Source organism: Varroa jacobsoni, unplaced genomic scaffold (genome assembly GCF_002532875.2).
Source record: "Varroa jacobsoni isolate VJ856 unplaced genomic scaffold, vjacob_1.0 scaffold_1212, whole genome shotgun sequence".
NCBI classification, from domain to species: domain Eukaryota; kingdom Metazoa; phylum Arthropoda; class Arachnida; order Mesostigmata; family Varroidae; genus Varroa; species Varroa jacobsoni.
Window position 1 is genome coordinate 50,536 of NW_019214114.1, and position 19,634 is coordinate 70,169.

General features: G+C 41.2%; 1 protein-coding gene across 1 annotated transcript; it reads left to right on the forward strand.

The window, feature by feature from the left end:
• Positions 1-7,984: 7,984 nt before the first annotated feature.
• Positions 7,985-10,050, forward strand: LOC111267695 (cAMP-dependent protein kinase catalytic subunit gamma). Its single transcript, XM_022846104.2, has one exon. The coding sequence runs from the start codon at positions 8,197-8,199 to the stop codon at positions 9,316-9,318; it is 1,122 nt and encodes a 373-aa protein (XP_022701839.1). The 5' UTR covers positions 7,985-8,196; the 3' UTR covers positions 9,319-10,050.
• The last annotated feature ends 9,584 nt before the right edge of the window (positions 10,051-19,634 follow it).

The window sequence follows — 19,634 nt, forward strand, 5'->3', positions numbered from 1 at the left end:
GCTGCTGCTGCTGTTAGGTTGTTCGAATATAGACGCATACAATAGTGTGCTAGTGATAAAATGAAGTTTTCCTGAAACTTTTAACTTAGAAATTGGTAGGCTTTTAAATGAAGTGTAACGTCTTCTGAGAACATCAATTGGATGCTAGTAATTTTTCATTTTGTTTCATGTAAAACTACTCGATACTATCGAACGAAAATCATTACCTAATTTCTTATACGATTAAACTGTGTGTTTAGCACTCGATAGCTGGCAAACGCAATATTTTATATTCGTGAAGAAATTTTGAAATAATAACGCAAACGCCTTGGAAAAGGTTTGTACATGTCACAGGCTCCGGCCTACTCTTCAGGTAGGCTCCCGCCTTCGGCCTATGATAACGATTTTCTTAATGAAGCCCACTTCTTGTGTATTCTTGTGTACAAATATCCTAGTGATGATTCTAGTTCGTATGCTGGGGACTATTTGTAAGTTAAAATTGAGTTACGCGTACTGTTAACGATGGTGAATGTTTCGATCACGTCAACAAGGGGCCATGGAGTCGTCAAAGAGTAACAGTAGGTGCAATCGAGAATTGAATGTCCGTACAACAACATATTGCTCACCGTGATGCCCCCCATTTAGAAACTGTTCCGCATACACCCAACTGATTTTATACTACTGCTTAACAAGTATATGCACCAATGTTGGACGAGTTTACTTGTTTTTATAAATACACGTCTAAAATAGTAGATCAGGCATATATTGGGCGTCAATTTTTAAACAAGTATCTCCAGCACATATACATTGTAAAGGCGATAACGACCAGTCGACGAAAAATCAATAACTATTTTAACATCAAGACATATCGAACAGTTTTCTTTGTTCATCCGTAAATGTTTTTTTTTTTCTTTTTTTAATAACCACTCTATCGGGTATACAACTAATTTCATCGAGATCTTCCTCGTTTCGACGGTCTCTACTATTCAGTCATGGAACTACCAGCCAACGCAAAGGAGCGAAGCTATGTTGGTGCCGCTGTCGACCGAATTTCTTTTATCCAGAGGTCCAGACAAGTTAGCATCCAGAATTTGGGCATTAGGAGCAAACAAGGGAGGTGAATCTTGATTAATTAGTACGGTGCCCAAAGCCCTCGTTGCATTTCATTAGATCATCAACGTTTACTAATACTGAGAGTTGCACTTACAACATATGCTCGAAAGTTTCTTTCGGCTAACTCCATCAACGAGATTTGGTCTTTGTTAAAGAACTCCTTTACGTTACTCTAGGTGCTATTGTCGCTCGAACTTAGTCGTAATTCCTTTTGAATGAAGTACTGGTCTTCTGATTACGCTTATACTCAGCGAGTACACAAACAGGCCGTCCGGGATGATCTCTTACGAAAGTTAATTCCATCCGTTTTAGCCTGCACGAGAGTTCGACATTTGCCGTCTGCGTACATTGATGCCTTGTATTCCACTGGGTTACTACTACTGGCTCTACGAATGCCGTTGCACCTGCGTGCACTTTTAACGAGCAACGAGGTACTGCACGAACGTCTCGATGTTTTGCACGGACAACAACGAGTCAGTATGTTCACTAGGGTTTTTGTCGGGCATTAGGTTGTTTAAAACGCTCTTTTAAGCTATTTTTATTCCAGTCCATTAGCTGATTTACTCTTTTTCTTTTTAGCAGAGGGCAGAATTGTACTGTCTTTTAGGAGTGTATTTGGCTTAATAGGGCCTATATTTGGCACTGCTTTATCATGTTGCTTGAAATCGTTAATCGATGAATTAGCACAGCACACGCACACGTAACATGGCATCATCTAGTTCCAGACCGCTCAAGGTTATTGAACATGGAACAGATCTGTGTGATCGTCGGGTATGATGTAATACGTACGATGTACACTGTTCAACAATTGCGAAATAACAAGACGATCTTAGAAACTTAAGCTTGAATAACTTCGACAATAAGTGTCTGATAAGTTCAGTTTGTCAAGCGGGGAAACGCCAAGAAACGGGCTATCGTAGCGCACTAAAAAGACGACTTCGTTTTCCACCTCAACTTCTCATCTATCGCGAAATCATTCCGTGCATTTTGGAATCGAACGTAGGTCTATTTATGTCTCGAGTTTGCAACTGGCGAATCATTGACATCGTACATGAAAGATGTGAAACAGACATGTCTTCGGGTCGGCCAGTCTGTCCTCGCTGTCGAATACCTTTATTACACGTATATCATGCGTCGGGATATAGAGACAGAGAGGATGCTATCGCAATGCAGCCGAGGATCTGCAGTCTGACGGAGTAATCAAAACTACCTAGAGTACAGGTATCCAGTAAAAACGGATGTGTACAATTTCAAGAGAAACGTAGATCGTTTTGAACGGTTGGAGTAAGTACTGACTTGATGTTTTTCTTTACAACAAATCATCGATTTTTTTTTTTTTTTTTGTGAAAACACGGTGATCTGCATTTAATTCTTTTCGATAAGATGCTTTTCAATGAACCTGACAAAAGTGCTCGGGATTTTATCTATCGGCCATTTCGCAGAGACTCTTAATTTCGGCTTGATGTTCAATACCTGGGCCTGTAGCTAGCGAGAGAAAGCATTTCTTTCTCAATTAAATTCCTGGGCCGAACTTGTATGGTAGACTTCAGCTGAATTTCCGGCATTTCACAGCCTTGACATACTTTTAACACTCTATTAATATACGCATGAGTTCCTACGTTTGCGTACTTCACCGAACTAAACTAGTTAATGGGCCAATAATAGACAAGGCCAAATAGCATACGCAGTTCTATTTCGGTACCACACTAGTGCCAAAATATTTAACAGGGGTGCAGCCCATTTTTCAAAATAAAGTATCTGGTAGCAGCTGTTTAGCCATCTTGAACCATCTTCGCCGTTGTTCACCCTCACACGGGTGTTGGTTACATAGTACCGAAGCCATTACGTTCTAAAGGTAGTTGCTGAACGTCAACGCGAAGGATATACGGCCCTGTGTTAAAAGACTCGTACGGTAGCGAATACAAAGATGACGATGCGCGCGGTGGATCTCAATCTTACTGTAATTCCTATATGTATAAAAGTAAAAAAAAAATCACGTTACGCAGCAATAAAGATGCAGGTTTTTTTTTATCACAATCTAGAAATTTTTGAAATTAAGTATTAACAAATTACTAGGGGTGCCTTTATTCAGACTCAGGATAAAGCGGCTTAAGACTGAACAAAATTTGCGTAAAGAATCGCTATAGCGACTATTTTATCACAAATGCTGTGTATGGTGAGGAATAAAGAGCAAAAGTATGGGTTCGCCGTTTTCGAGTCGGCAATTTGAAAGATGCTCCTCGTAGTGGCAAACCAATTTTGAGCTTAGCCATTAATCATGCGAAAGTTTAGCAACAATGATGCGTGAGTGGCTATGATACAATCAAGTAGTTTTAAACTATTCAAAGAAAACTTAGATGTTTGGGTCACACGCGAACTTACGCGACCTTATTTCCATCCGTGAACGAAAAGACAACGGAATCTAGCTATTTTTTAACCGCTCGCTTTTCTAAAATGTTTTTAGCTGCACATTTTTGCTGCGTATAGTTGCTTTTATAAGCGATAGAAAGTGGGCCATAAGCTGACAAAAAAATAGAGCCTGCCTTTTCAAACGGGCAATCATGCTTTTAAATTATAATTCTATACAGGACCGATGAAACTCTAGGTCGGTTCGTTCCTCGAACACGCTGTCTACTAAATAGACATTACTACACAAGTTGAAAAATTCCGACTAATTAAAATGAAAGGGATATTTAATTGTTTGACTGATAATAACGACGCTGACTAAAAATAGGACTTACAAAATTGTACTGCAACAATCGTGTCGGAGTAGAGATTGAGCAAGTTTATCATTGTTACTACTCGTTACTATTCTGGGTGACGCGGCCTTCACCTAGAAGTTATCTATCGCTAGCTTCTCTGTCAATTACCTGGCGCATGACAGCGTTACCATGGAACAGGCTTTTTGCGCAGCAGCCGCAAGCCATACCATATCCAGAACAGGCCGATGAGTGGGGTGCGTCTGCAAACGCTAAACATTCAAGCTGCCCTCAGATAAAAGGGTCTGCTTCCAACGCTGCACTACCGTTAAGCATAACGCAGCTTTTATCTCGTGTAAGTCTCATACCAGCTTTCGAAAAAATAAATGGCGGCAACAATTCAATTAACGCAAACACTAAATTCATTCATCTTTGGATTTTCAAAAACGGCTCTGCCTCGTTTGTCAAAGCCGTCCTATTGTACTAGAAAAATTTCGCTGTCCTTAAAACGGACAGATGTTACCAACTGGGTAGCGAAACATTTTACGTTTGTGATGATTCGTTCTGGGTCGGCTATTTGCCAGCGAGCGGACAAGACAGTGGTCGAAACAGCGAGCACTAGTCAGAACATGCATAAATGGCATTTCGCGGCTTTTGCAATCATGTAAACTTCAGATGAAGTAGACATAGGAGTGCACAGTGGCCCTGCAAATGATATTGTACCGTTACTTAATATTCTCAAGACGAGACCAATATACTCTGAAAACTTCGCATAGTGAGATGATTTTTCGTTGTTTCGATGTGACTGATCCATTCCCTGATTGTTTCCGAACGCCTATACGACTTATTTGACACTGAAAAAAACACATGGACCCTTGCAACAGGTGCTTCGTTGCGATTCAGAGTAACATTGTTAGAATGAACAATAAAACAAATGCCATCCACAGTTCGTGTACACCTTCAGAACCTGAACGCGCATAGTGGGCCGACCTTGCAGCGTGATTTTACTCCAGCAATGATAATTGCATTTTTAAATATACATTTTGGTGCTAGCTCGATATTTGGTGCTCAAAATACTTCGTCATCGTGAAGATTCAAGTTTGCCCGATGTGCTTTCGATCTGGCATATTTCTGACACTTGGTTTTCTCCAGCCATATGCTTATTTTTAGTTTATATTAAAGGTAGTTCACTTTCAATATTGCTTCAGCCTCTTAAGTCCATCATTTTAGGTGCAGATCATTTGAACAGACTTGAGACGATCGAAGGAAAATGCCTACGAGATCTCATTCGACTCAACTCTCCTCTAGTTCGACCTAACATATCAGATAAGGACGAATGGTCGCGGAACCCCAGGACAGTGAGAAAACATTTACACATCAATTTATATCCGTGACAGCAGCATCATAGATATCAAAATTTTTCATAGATAAGGACAACTAGATATAATTGAACAACAACGAAAACTATTCAAGTTGATGATAGCGAAAAACCTACAACGACAGTTGGAGTTCATCCCACGAAGTATCGCCAATATAAGTATATTCTTATACAACAATTAACTTTTGTATTTCATTTACTTGAATGATGATAATATCTATATTGTCTATAGGTTTAGAAATATCCGTATGTATTCCTCCTCATTAGGCGCGTCTACGTAGACATCGAAAGTCCATCGCCAGTCTGAAACTGTACGTCTCCAGTATGAATGGAAAGGTCCGCCCCATAAATGATACAACAGATAAAAGCCCAAAGTGACTGCCATATAATAATTGCATGCGTTAATGTAAGTATAGGTTGTAGTCGCCAATTTCCAACAATAAACAGCTATAGCTTTCTTATTTTAAGCGACTATTTGGGAGGATTTAAATTTGCCGCATCTTTATCAACTAAGATTCGAAAAAAATCGAGTGCTAGAATAATTGCTTGGCCCACACGGTCACTAGACCTATCAAGTTTTCCTTTCTCTTATAAGAACGTTATTTGACTGAATAGCTTCGGGCAGTGCAATTTTCTGGTAGGCATAATTTACTTTTTCGTCAGTGTCAGACTGAGATATAGCTAATGCTCCTTCTCGAGAGGTCGTCTTCTGCAAAATGCAAGGTTGTGACGTCTGTGACGTACGCAGTTCTTCTCTATAGACAAAAAAGCCCCAATATGTACTGTTTCTTCTGCTCCTTTATATATATAAACCTATCTCAAAGTGCACGTATGCTAACACCTGATTGTCACGTCTATCAATATATCGCACCTGTTCGTTTCGAGTGTTTTATAATTTTAGTAAGAATCAAAAATAAAATAGGCCAAAACGGCTACTTCCTTTTGTACTCACGTTGCAGCAGTAACCCATTCCTGCATTGAACCCCTCCAATGGCAGAAAACCGTAGACAATAATGGTGCATACTTTGATTGGAAATAGCATAACTATGCTAGTTAAAAGGAAAATCAGACTTCATCTTGCGTATCATATTGAATAACCTACCATACGTTTGCTGAGGTTCAAAGGGCATATTTAAAAGTATAAAAACAAAAAATCTCAGTTTCCGAGAACGAGTGCGAGGATCCTCTTTTTTTTTTGTTTGCTTGAACATAGAAGATATATCAGAAAGGCTTTTTTTTTAAAAAATTGAATTTCAAAAATGGTAGCACTTAAAAAGATCTAGCAACGTCAGCAGTGACCTAGAGCAAATTATGCTATTATGCTTTCTTTTCGTAGACTTGATTGTTATAGCTCAAGGTACTATGCATATGCTGTTTATTGATGCATCCGTCCCTCTCATTTATTAGATTCACCGCTAAATCCAGGTAAAATAAGAGTAGCAGCAGTTTTCGTCCAAATGCGTCCAAAGCTGTTTTACATCCTTTCTACTGGGAGTTTGGCTGTAAATAAATTGGTTTCGGTGACCATTGTGAGTAGGTGCTATTATTAAGGGACACCCTTTTCCTTATCCTCCGAGGGCTACCTCGTTCGGCTGCTGGCGTAGAACAACCCCACTATGTTATTCACGTTCACAACTTCCAAGAAACAACCCGAGATTGATATTGAAAGGACAACGCGCATGCAGACAAAGTCAGTTTAATGTTGCAGGCCTTTATGTCTTGATTCTGCCGGCCATGCCAGCGTTAGAAGCCAGATGTACGAACGTTCTCTTGCGGTAATGAAACGACTAAAAGTTAACAAGTACTTTGATCGTTCGTTGTCTGTCCCATCAAAATGCTTTAAGGTAGTTGTGCTTACCCATTGTTGTTTTTCTGGTTACACCGTTATTTCTTTATAGACTATTAGAGCATGCATATGAAGTGCCTTTAAGCCACACGTATATATTGTGATTGTGTAACGCTTAAGGTCTTGTTGTTTGATTATTAAACACAACGAGACGTACCCTATGTAAATCTGTCCTGATAGATGGTACTTTTCACATAGTCTACTGTCCCCCCCCCCCTACGGAAGCTAGACCACAAACATAAGAATTATTAAGAGAGTTCAAGTAGACAAATTTTTAAGTTATTCAAAGACGGATCTATCTTCTAAGTTACTGTAAAGTTACTAAGCGAATTTCAGGAACGACGTTCCTTGACTAAGCCGACTCAAGTGTGCAAACCTTACCTTGGACCTCGTATAGGACTCAACAATTTCGCACGTAGTTCGTACAAGTGTATGCCATGCATTATGCACACAAATATCGTTCATTACGTGGCTAGCAGATTATTAAGTATCTTCGGCAAGATACTTGCATGCGTAAGCAACTTTTGTATTGCATCTTGAACTCATCGCGCTCGTTCTATTCATTATTAAAAGCCATATTCTTCGCTATGCCATAGCACCGTTAGGTACGAGCCGCCAACACGGACAATTAACATTACTGTTTTATAACAACACATGAATTGAAGTTGACAGATAACGTCTTTGGAAATACTAATTATACGTTAGAGAACTTAACGGATACGCTGTTTTGCACAGACGCAGTGCAGAGAGAAGAAAATGGTGGCTTCATGCCTATGCAACCGTTATAACGAATGCATACGACGTGCCCCGGCGAAAGGGGTTGTCACTACTCGGAGTACCTAGATCACGTAGTGATCTCTTCAGACGACATATTGCTGTTTGGAAAGGTAAATAAAAATCAAAATAAACACCGTCCAATTAAACAGTTGTTATGCTAGCCAGTTCTTCAATCTAGCAGACACAGTTCTGCCGGATACCATCGGCCTATTGTTTTTCGTTGGCTGATAACAACGATCAAGCGATATCATTGAATCACAGCTCAAAATTTTACACAACGTCTTACTAAAGCGTAGCTTGATTAGTTTCATAAGTCTCCTTTTGTTTGGAAATAGTTTATAGTGTGACGCTTATTGTACTTAGCAAGGTGTCGCGTACAAACGAACAGCAGGTGTGGCGGAGCCATGGGATTAAGTCCTTCAGCACAAAAACCCGAACGTATACGGGGTCTGCACCGTTCCGAAGCTCATTTTGAAGAAAATGCCGACCCAGTTGACGTTTTGATGGCCAGCAAAGGTGACGCCCTCTTGGATAAATATGGGTCAGTATGGCAACCTGCCATGGCATTCGACCGACAACTTTTTCCGAATATGATACATTTGGAAAGCGGAGGCGTCGGCAATGCTATACTGTACGTTCAGGATGAAAGTGGTAACGAATTCGCTGTAAAGCGGGTTGAAATGAGAAAGAATCGAGGCTTTGCTGCGAAGCTGGAAAAGGATTTACTCCTTGCCGTAGATTTTCCTTTCGTTTTGCAGCTTTACGCCACTTACAAAGATCACGCCTATGTGTATTTTTTGCTCGAACTTACCCATTGTAGTTGTATTTCGGACCATATGTTTCAACCTTACATAAATGAAGAGGTTATATGTTTCTGGGCGGCCCAGATTGTGCTGGCAGTCGAATACCTCCATTCGGCAAATATAGTTCACCGCGACATAAAGCCTGAGAACGTGTTAGTGTTTGCCGATGGCTATATCAAATTGGCAGATTTCGATCAGACGCTAAAACTTCCTCCTCACCGACAATTCATCGGATTATGTGGTACGGCAGGTTATTCTCCTCCGGAAGTGATATCCAATTGTGTCTACTCAAAAGGAGTCGACTGGTGGACTGTCGGATTATTGAACTACGAGCTCTTTTTCGGCCAAATCGAAGCTGAATGTGAAGAGCAGGAACTTGAGAGATTACGTAATTACGGACCCGGCTTTAACAAGACTCTCGATTTGGATGCAGGAAGTGCGCAGACGCAAATTAGCAATGCGGCAAGAAATTTCATATCTGAATTGCTTCGGGTGGATCCAATGTTTCGACTCGGCGTTCAATATCCCGGTAGTTCTGCTGTGAGGAAGCATCCCTTTTTCGAAAATATAGACTTTATTCGTTTAGTGAAGAAAAAGATCAGGTCGCCAGTCCGACCCAGCGAGACCTCAGCAAGGCTACTTGCCATAGGCGGCGCCAAACCGCTAGAATTCAATGAAAACCCGGTAACGCCCGAGATAGCAGAGGAGTACGTGGAGTTCTAGGGCACGATCTATCCACTGAGTGCGGCGCATACATCCTACGAGTCTTAAACATGCAGTAAGGGCCAACGATTGATATCGATGTTGGACACTTTTCATCGATTGATAAGCAGAACGGCTGGATCGAAAAGCCGGTAGAAAACGCGATATGTTTAGTGGCAGCCGTCTACAGACAGGTTCCCGGCCAGTACGGTGTAGCAATTATAGTCCGCCACGTTTCTAAGGCATCATCATTCTATGGGCCTGTAATATATAGTACCAGCGTGACAGGTTTTTTTCTGAATATATACATGAAAGAATCACGAGCTTCTCTCTAGTTATATCGAGAATGAATTTTCGTACTGTCATTATTATTAACATGACGAAACGTATATTTAAGAATGATGAATTGGAACTGTGACTTGATCATGCAATGTGTTTTGAACAAACAATCGATTGAAGTATCTATATTACGTAAATATGAAACGGTCACAGGTATAAGTTCCATCCGCCATACATGAATACATATATTACATAAAATGTTCGAGGATAATAGTCAGACCCGGTAAGTTGAAATAATTTCAACGGTGCGCGACTTAACGGTTGAACTACGATAACTAATCCGTGTTAGAATGGAAATAACTCTGTATTTTCAAGCCATAGACTATGAAATAATGGCTACTTCTATGTTATTTAATGTTATGGCTACGTATAAAAAATGTGTGCAAATTATCGCTATATCGCCTTGGGCTTTAAGGAATGGTGTATTTATTTTCTATTGTGATATATTCGAAAATCTGGGTTATCAGAAGAACCGGGAACGACTACTTCGGCTAATCGTACAGGTTATAGGCTATATGTTCTAGCAACACTAAATTTTTTAATTGTGGCCTGCATTTGCTACCTCGACCCACAACACCCACATGCGCAGAAGGCTATCTGGCTGTAGACCCAACAGGGCATCCTTGTTTTTTCTATTGTAGCGCCTGCGGTAAACTTAAGTTTCGACACGCATCAGAACCTAAAGAGTACGCTGTAATCATTTGCAATACGTTGAGTATTCTGGAGATGACTTTTTAGGCGTTCGACTATCGCTATGAGCTACTTACATTAGATCAAATGAAACTAAATGCCGTAACAACGTATCTTCCCCGAGGCGTTTCGACCCTAGTCCCATTTTCTCGATTATTTGATTTACAATATACACTTTGCAAATTGCAAGTAGGCCACCAGGTCCGGGATAATAGATATGCACCCTGAACCGGGTAATTGGAGACTGTGCAGGGGTATCGTCATTCACCGCGTGAGGTATAGGGAAAAGTTCGTTGATACGTTCCGAAAGCTTGCCTACATTTAGGCGTTGTGACAGAGCTTGGCATTTGACAGTGCGCGCGAGCGCGACTTAGACAGTGCGTCTATCGCCATCGGTGCGCAGACACAAATGCTTGCATGCTCTGACAGTGAATAATTCCCGCCCTGAATCTTTACCCTGTGTAAGTTTATCTCGAATATATCGATAACCCAACTTCCTGCACGTTCTCGGAAAGTAGGTATTAAGTGAGGTGAGAATAATCATATTATATTATTAGACGTTGCATAAGCACACTAGCTGTTCAATGGCCAACTTGCCAGAACGGAGCTCTCGACAGTGGCACACTTCGTTGGGCAGAGCTACTTGGACGACTCACAACAGACGACGCGGCCAGGATCGGAAAAAATGACGATAGAAGGTAGATAGAAATAGTGGTAATCGCAGGAGAACTACAAATATGGAAACTGCTAGCGATAAACGGGGCCCGACAAGGTTATTAGTTACACGAATGAGCTACAGGTTGGGCAGTCACAAAAGATAGTACTAAAAGTATCTAATTCCGACAGCATTGCTGCAAATGTCTGTATGGATACCAATGAATTCGCTGGCGAAGAACTTTTTGGGGTTGATCCCAAAAAGAGAGAATCCCAGAGAATCATCTGTGTGCGGATTGTCTATTATGATCAACTGCGTCTTAGCTAGCTAGCTCTTATCTTTTTCCAAAGCTGTACGCTCCAACGTAAGTCTGTCATAGTTATTAGGGTACCAATCGAACGATGGCAACGCGCTTTGGGAACAATAACAGCGTACCATTATCAGAGAGCTGTCAGTTGGGGGAGTATAACGCTCACAAATCAAAGAGGAAAAGTGTATGGCAAAACGTGTTTAGTTTGTATATTTGCGTCGTGGATTTGCATGATGTCCACGTCACCTGTAGCTTGAGCGCCTATACTACTTGCTTTTTCTGCACTGAAGGTTTAAGATGTCATTTCCGTCACGTCGAGGGTCGATGCCCCCTCCGCGACGTCAATACCAAAAGATGATTTTGACACGTCGAACAGCAAAGACAAAAGTGGAAACGGTGCTCCATATTCCAATTGTCCTCCGCGTCGAAGGTCAAAACCGGCTTCATTATTCGAGGCCAGAAATCACCTCCGCGACACTGAACTGTGTCGCATAAGAACCTACAACCCGCCAGCGCAAGCCCTATTCCATGCACAAACTTCAGCTCGAATTAACTTTATTTTTCCGAAAATCCTATCGGAGTAGTAGTAGTGGCCATTTAATTTTGAATTCAATTTTTTTTAACGGAGCATTTCCAACTGAGATGAATCTTAAGTTCCTTAAACAATCGATATCAGTCTATTCAGGAGGAGCATGAAGCTACAATAACATGGGCTAAAATGAAAGACTGCATTTAGACAACAGCAGCTGGAATATTCCCGCTCTACGAACTACGTATCTATCCGAATATTGCTTCAATCGGTATAGAGATTTGTACGATAGGGCACAAAACTTGCAGAAAATCGTAGCTGTTCCAATGGATGATGCCTCATTTTCCATTCGAATCAGTAAGGTAGACTCGTCGTTGGCAGCCATTTGCAAAAAACCATAAGAAATATATACGCCGCCTAATTATATCGAGTTCTACGTTCGTCACCGTCAGCTGGCTCTCAGCACGAAAGAAAACGTATCTATGTCCGGATTCGAACCTGGCCCACCACGTGTCGTTGCGATTAGTAGGCAAATACGTTACCCGTTGTGTGCCGTCGAATCACTTCGAACACTTTGTTAATATCGAGGGTTTATCTGACGTATCGAGGTATCACCAGCGTACAGCACGGCCAACGAAACCCCACCTCGTAGAACTATTTAAATTAAGCAGTTAAAGATAAAATCAAATAATTGAAAAAACCGCCATCTTTTCATTGAGGCAATTAAAGTTATCTAATACACAAAACTTGTCTCAGCTTAAAAAGCAAAAGTTGGGTAACAGTTGTACAGAAAAAAAGCGTACGCATTGTCAAGTATTCTGACGTTTTCAAATCCTGTTCTCATCCGACTTTGTTGACTTACATAATAAGTCTTACATAATAATATTTTGTTCGACTTGTCCCAAAAACGACTCGTGGCATTAAACGTAGCCGCAGCAAATGAAAAGCAAGTGATTATCAATATCCGTGTGTTCCTGCCTCCTGTTTGGTCAGTTTCCGGCTTAGTGCAGACTATGCATTTTGCGTAAATGACCACCCGTGAAAACGATAGGTCTATATAAAAGTTAATGCTTGTGAGAAATATGTTTATTCCTACAGCTGCACTGCCAGGACAACAGCTGCGCTTGCCCTGTCCCGTAGAGGCTACGAGTCATCATTAATTTTGACGCTTGCTAATCTACCATTTCTAAAAATGACATCGTATCACCGTCGAGTGGCAGCGCTGTCGCCAAATCAAAATCTGCAAACTCGACTGATCATCCAGAACTGTTGGTTCAAAGTCCCAGTGAATTCCGTTCGCTAAATGTAGATGTCGAAGGACGAGAGTGGCCTGAGCCAGCCAGAAGCAGGTCAGGGTCTTATTATAGTGCTTGCCTTCCTTAGAAGTTCCAATAAGCACTCCCTTGTCCCTGCCAAACTCGTAGCAAGGTAACTAGATTTATAGATTATTGCTGTTTTAATAGGCATTTCCTCTGTGGGAATCCGTTTTAAAGCGTAACATTTTTTTCCTTGACAAGGCCTATTGAAGCATATCTGTATACACATATATATACCCGCGAGCTAAACGTCCTTGATGGCGGGTTGTGCTGCCGTACACGCATCATGAAATCACACGCCATAGGCGACGTTGTGGAATCTAATTATGAGTGGTCTTAACGGAGATTTGGTTTCAAGAGTTCAAGCGTCAAGTCTACGGAATTCATTAGACCGTGGGCCGATGCGGGCTGTAAACCACTAACAACGGTGCCATAGTTAATACACTACTCAAATATGCGCTGCGTGGGCATTTGGTCCTGAAAAATGGGTATAATATGTAATCCGAATTCATCAAGTTCACTAATTTTAATCAATGACAATTCTTCTCAACGGCATAACGCCGTACTCCCTTGATATCAACTTTTTTTTTTTTTTTTTGTCAGTTAGTAGGTGCGAATGAGTTCCCAAACTATTGTAAGATTAATTAGATCGCCTGCGTGTCGCTCCTCTGAAGTTTACTACTGCGCGAAGAGACATTTTCAATGCTTGGTTTGTAAGCAAGCGACCTAGTCAGACACAGCTATCTTAAATTGCGATCGTATACCTTAAATAGATACTGTGGGTTCAGCAGAGCCTACGTTTGTTGCTCAGAATGACCAGAGCTTGTTTGAACGAGTACAACCTCAACGTTGACAATGATTTAGACGATTTTTCACCATTTTTTCCAACATCACCACCATCGTTCGAACCAAATTAATGTTGTCTTCTATTGACTGATACACGCGGACACAACGTTGCCACTCCTCTGGTAAACCGTGTTCGTGTCAAGACCAGAAATTCTACATAGTCCAACCCTCACAATTCCTTACATTAGATGAGAATGTCGCTAAAGGCGTCTGTTGTGATCCCCGTGCTTGTGCTCACGATTGCTGGCAGCTGGCCGTGCTACTTTTGATTCTTCACATGTAATTGAAGTAGGTGCGTATTCGTCGCAGCTACCGCCACGACCGCACTTATCGCAAGAAAATCAGGCCGCAGTCGGTAATTATGGCACCGTGTATCTTGGATATTTCTTACCACTATAACACCCCCAGCCCTGGTGACCTGAGAAATTCATTTCTTCAGCAGTCATTCCCAATTACACCTATTGAATAAGCGATTCGTAGCGGACTATTAGTGACGAGTTAAACACAACGGTGGAGTTCATATCACACAAACAGGCAGCATTGAGTCGCGCAATGGTCAAGTGCCGACTGCGTGCGCAAGGTACAACAGCTGCCTTGCGTACGCAGAACAGCCCCGCTAGCTCGATTCGTGTAACGAAGCAAAACCCCAGAATCGGGGTTAAAAAGAACGACAAAGTCAGCGGCAGCGTATTCTGTGATCGCTCGTTAGCAGTTGCCGTGGCATAGAGGCAAAAGCCACTATTACGGCATGAAATAGAAATGTGGATGCTTCATGATATATTGCCGAAAGAATCTGTCGGTTACCAGGCGGACGCAAACCTTACAAGGGTCTCAACTCCAACAAAGAGTTCATCGTTAGTTTGCTCCGGAATTTCTCGGTAAGATTGGTGGCCTGTATCTTGACCTTTTGCTTTTCCTCCACATTAATTGTGACCTTAACATAGACAGGAAGACTTAGTTATTGGACACGCTTCAATTTACTGGAGAATTCTGTAACTTCGTGCAGCTCTTAGTGATCGCCACCTCATTTCGTAAAAAAGTACCTCAGCGGAAAAAAACGGAGAGCTTTTTGGGTAGTAAATAGTACACTGAACGATTATTACGCGTTGTTACAGCACTACCAATGCCTCGCATGTCCGTCACCTTCGTTACTGCGTTCAACTTCCTCGGCTTCATCCGAGGAGCGGCAGGCGATCAGCCATGGCCAGGCGATTTACAATAAAACGATAAAAAGTTGATCGAACTGAATATAAAATTAGCGTTAGATAAAACATGCCCCATTGACAATAACTGGAACCAACCCAATAGCATTTTTAATACACAGACTAGCAGTCATTTTCAATAACCCCCGTCATTTCTACTCAATGACTGTCTTTTGAACACCGATATAGGCTACTTCGCTACACAGGCCTTTTTCAGCTTGGAAGAAAACCGTACCTCAGCCAATCCAGTTGTCATCAATGCCAGCATCATATCGATCTATTGATAAATGTAATTTAATTTTTTTTAGTCAAAGCGAGAAACATTCTATTACTTTTAAAGTACATAGTGCTCCTGGGTTAAGTGTAGGTCGTTGTACTCATTTTTTCTGTGAGTATTTCTCAGTGGTGAAATGTACGCCCACAATGACGACTATTGTTTTAGGTTCAGTGTAGATTTCTGACCAGATTTTATTGATTGGGCTAAACGACAGAATAGTAAGATCACGCGCTGAAAATAGCTCAGGTGTCGGCTCGTGTCACTTTGGCGGAATGTTATTGTTATTGTTCCTACCCCTATGCGTCTACTACGAAATCTGCAATTCTAGCAGCGCACAACGATGGACGCCAATTGAGCAGCGTGCAAAATGCCTCGGACTGTGACTACTTTCTCTGTTTTTATTTGATTCGAGCGCGTGAGTCAACCGTCGTGAACCTTCACGTAAAAGCCGCTGTTAATAGCAAAAAAACGTCACACTGGGTTAAACCTGAGAAGGTTGAGACCTTAAATGAAATTACGATAATCATTCATCAACTGACAAGAAGAATTGACTGAAAATTGCGACACGGTAGTTCTTCTAATGAACGCATTCATGAATTAACTATTATAGTAAGAAGGACTAGAAGATACTATGCACTTGTGACTATACATTCTAGCCCTGGGTAGGATGCTGCGAGACGAAGTGTTAACACCATCAGCAAACCTCAAAACAGACCCTTTAACGGAACGGATGAACTATAGGATTTAAACTCTAGTCACGATTTCCGAAAGAAATGTTCGTGCTGATATTAACTCCATTAACATTAAGCACCACTGAGTTAAGTACCATTAACATTTTTCAATCAGATAAAAAAACAAGATGACGTTTTCCGTGGACATGATAAATCCTTAAATTACCTCGATATAACGAGGGAGGCCTTCTACCGAGCTTTATTTGCCTGTCTCATTGATGTGTCGTTGAATAAGAGCCATCTGAATCGGCATCACGATCATATTGGATTGCTTCGCTCACGTTATTGGCTACAACACGTTCGCGTTCTTGTGTAGGCCCGTGTACCTAGTATTCTTCAGTGTAACTGCAGGAAACGTCAAACTCGGCGTGGTAATCTTCGGCTTAATTTAAAGATATATTTGTACGGCGTTTTTGTTTCGAGTAATCATTAGTAGTTATAGGGTTAGATTATACGTCTCAGAAGCCGCTAACATGTCAACGCTATTTTCTATAATCGACTGACAATTCAATGCTCAATTTTAAGCATCGGGTTCCAGATAAAAGTGACCAAAGCTTGAGTCCAGTAAAAGTTAAGCATCAAACCTTTATATTTTTCGATCCTACGAATCCATCGATACCGAATTCGCCACTCAAGTTATTCAAATTAAAGAATAACAAAGTTGAGCAAATTCTAAGAAAGGCAAAACGTCACGAAAAAATCAGAAAAATATGACAAATATGAAGATAGTCTTGCGATGTAAGACTTCGCATAATAGCATGCGTATGCGGTTTTTTTTTTGACAATCGGCAACTCTCCTTAGAAGGGGTAGGAATTTGCAATTGGCGGCCCAGTCCGCTAAATACCTGTGGAACGACTTCAACCCGGGAACAATAGGTAACCAAACAGATATGTTTAGGGCGGTTCGAGAGGTCGACCTACGTAAAAAGGTTGTAAGCATTGTTTTAAACAAAAGCTTCCAGCAGCCGCGCAAATCGGCATGTAGAAGAAGTTTGCTTACTTTACATGGAATACCCATATTTTTTAAAGAAAACTGTGTCGAGAATATAGTCGATTCTTCTAAGAGAAACAATAGATTCTTTCGGCTTCTTAAGGCCACTTTAGTAACATTAAGTTTATTATATTGCTTAATTTAGGGTATATGATAGCGTACACAAACACATTACGGTATAATATGGCAAACGAAGCTAACAAGCACGCACTAAAACAGTTTATGCCCTCGCAGACAAAATTGATCCGAATGTCCGCCCTCAAACAACAGCCCGGGTCTCTTAATACACGGCTCTATCCGATCCAGCTTCGGTGATACCTACTCATATAAAGTAGCCCAGCTTAGTTTGTCGAAGGATCTATGCCTTATCACCCTATTATTACCTTTAAGCATTGGATACGAAGTATCCGATGCGTAAAGTCCGTAACTGTCTCACTAATCATGAGCTCACCCTAAAGAAAGTCATTACCGATAACACTACCTAGGTTATTTTCACAATAGTCTTAAAGAATCCTTCAGAAAAACGAAAGCTATGTTTCTATAGCCCTTCAACTACGACTCAGATTTCCTCTAGAATAGCTCGTTAAGCGTTGAATGATTCTTCCTTCTAGAGGGCCCTCAGATATCCATCTCTAGTGTCAATATATGTGCAGTACCACGGAACGTTGTAGCTTTGCGATAGACACCTTGTTGTGTCAAAATCAGCCAGCCTAATATGGCCATATGGATTTAACAGGACATTCTCTAGATTTATATACGTGAGCGTAGTAAAGGTACTCGACCACAAGGACCATTCGACACTCTCATCTAAACCAACAAATCGTGCATGCTCACGCAAACATCCGCATGGGACTAGATCGAGCAGTGAGTCGATTATAGCTGCAGCTTTTGGAAGTACCCTGAAGACGAATGATAGAAGAAAAATTAGCAACAATGAGAATTCTTTTCTCACGAATGCTCGAACTACATGCATGACCCACCTTTGGCCCAAACCATCTACTTCTAGACCTATGCTGGACAAACGTTCCAGATCTAACAGGCCGCTTTCAAAAAAAGTGGCCCTTGACAACCCCCATAATCCTCGCAAGTATTCGATTCTGGTAACGGAGTAACCCGATCCGATTTTTTCTGGTAAGACACAGTTGGTTGATTGTACTTGTAAATATTGATGGACTCATCCTGTGATAATCATATTACTACTATACAGTATGTTACGGGCTGGTGGAATTCGACCAGAAGCTTCCCAAAGACAAGGATCTTTTCTACATAGTCGTCATCGGTATTATCACGTTGTTTTGCAGTTAAGTTGCTGGCCTGTCAGAGTTCAATACGATATAGAGATACGATATAAACAACAAAGTATAAAATTGTCAAGAGAGACACAGCTGATTTTATGCAGTCTCTTGCGGCGGGCGTGGAGCACATTGCGGTTGTGACTCATACAAACATAGTAGGGAAGGCAGCCCAATCTTCGAAGTACTGACTGATGTCGCCGCGAGTGGTATAGCTTAAAAACTAATTAAAGCAATAATATCTTGCGGCGAACGGCAATTTGCCGTGAATAATTTCAGTGAGAAAGCCGAAGTTTTATTTTATTTTCCTTGAGTATAATTGTTATTAAGTTCTCTCAATGATCAGTTTAAGGACAACTGTCATAAGTTCTTTTTTGCTGAAAACTCTGATAAACAAGGGATAAAAAGAATTCGACAGGTTGGTATGCGATGTACTTAGTAAACGGGCCACATCTGGGGGTCAAACACTCCTCAGTGGGGGAAAATACGCTACAAATAAGATGTGTGCCTACAGTAAATGCGTTTGTTACAAATGTTTTACTTAAAAAATTTACATTACTGCCATTTCCCGCGCTTGCTTTAAATCGACCTTCAAGCGGCTCATGTCAAACAAATGTAATTCCCAATGATTTCCAATCCCACCCAATAGTTATCCTTAGAGATTGGTTTTTCCGTATCAAATTTTCGTGCTCTAGGTCTGGCCATGGGTAATAGGTCTATGCATCGCCTCTACGCCATATTGTCGGCCTTTCTTGAAAAAATCGACACCTGCTTTGTACGTTTCAAGTTTCACCTTCTGTTAAAATCTCATTTTACAGCAAATACCATGCGGAAATGATGAATACGTATCTATAGTGGATAGCAATCGGATCAGGACGCAAAAATGATGAGCTAAGTGATTCAACTGGATGTCTGGCGGCACTCCCGCGATCTTATAACACACGTCAGCAATGGCTACATGTGCCTCAGCCTTTGTGCTTTTATAGCGTTTGCCTATCTAGGCAGAAGCATTAGATAGCTTTATCGTTCGAACAAAACGCGGTCGATTCGGAACATTGACGCAATTAGGCGGACGACAGGGCTGACTCATTACGTGCCAACCACCAAAACGCGCTTACGTTCAGCCGAACGGCTGTCCACGTAACCAGTGGGGTGATAT

Excerpts from the sequence above, each read along its gene's own strand:
- LOC111267695 (XM_022846104.2), top strand. The coding sequence starts at position 8,197 with ATGGGATTAAGTCCTTCAGCACAAAAACCCGAACGTATACGGGGTCTG.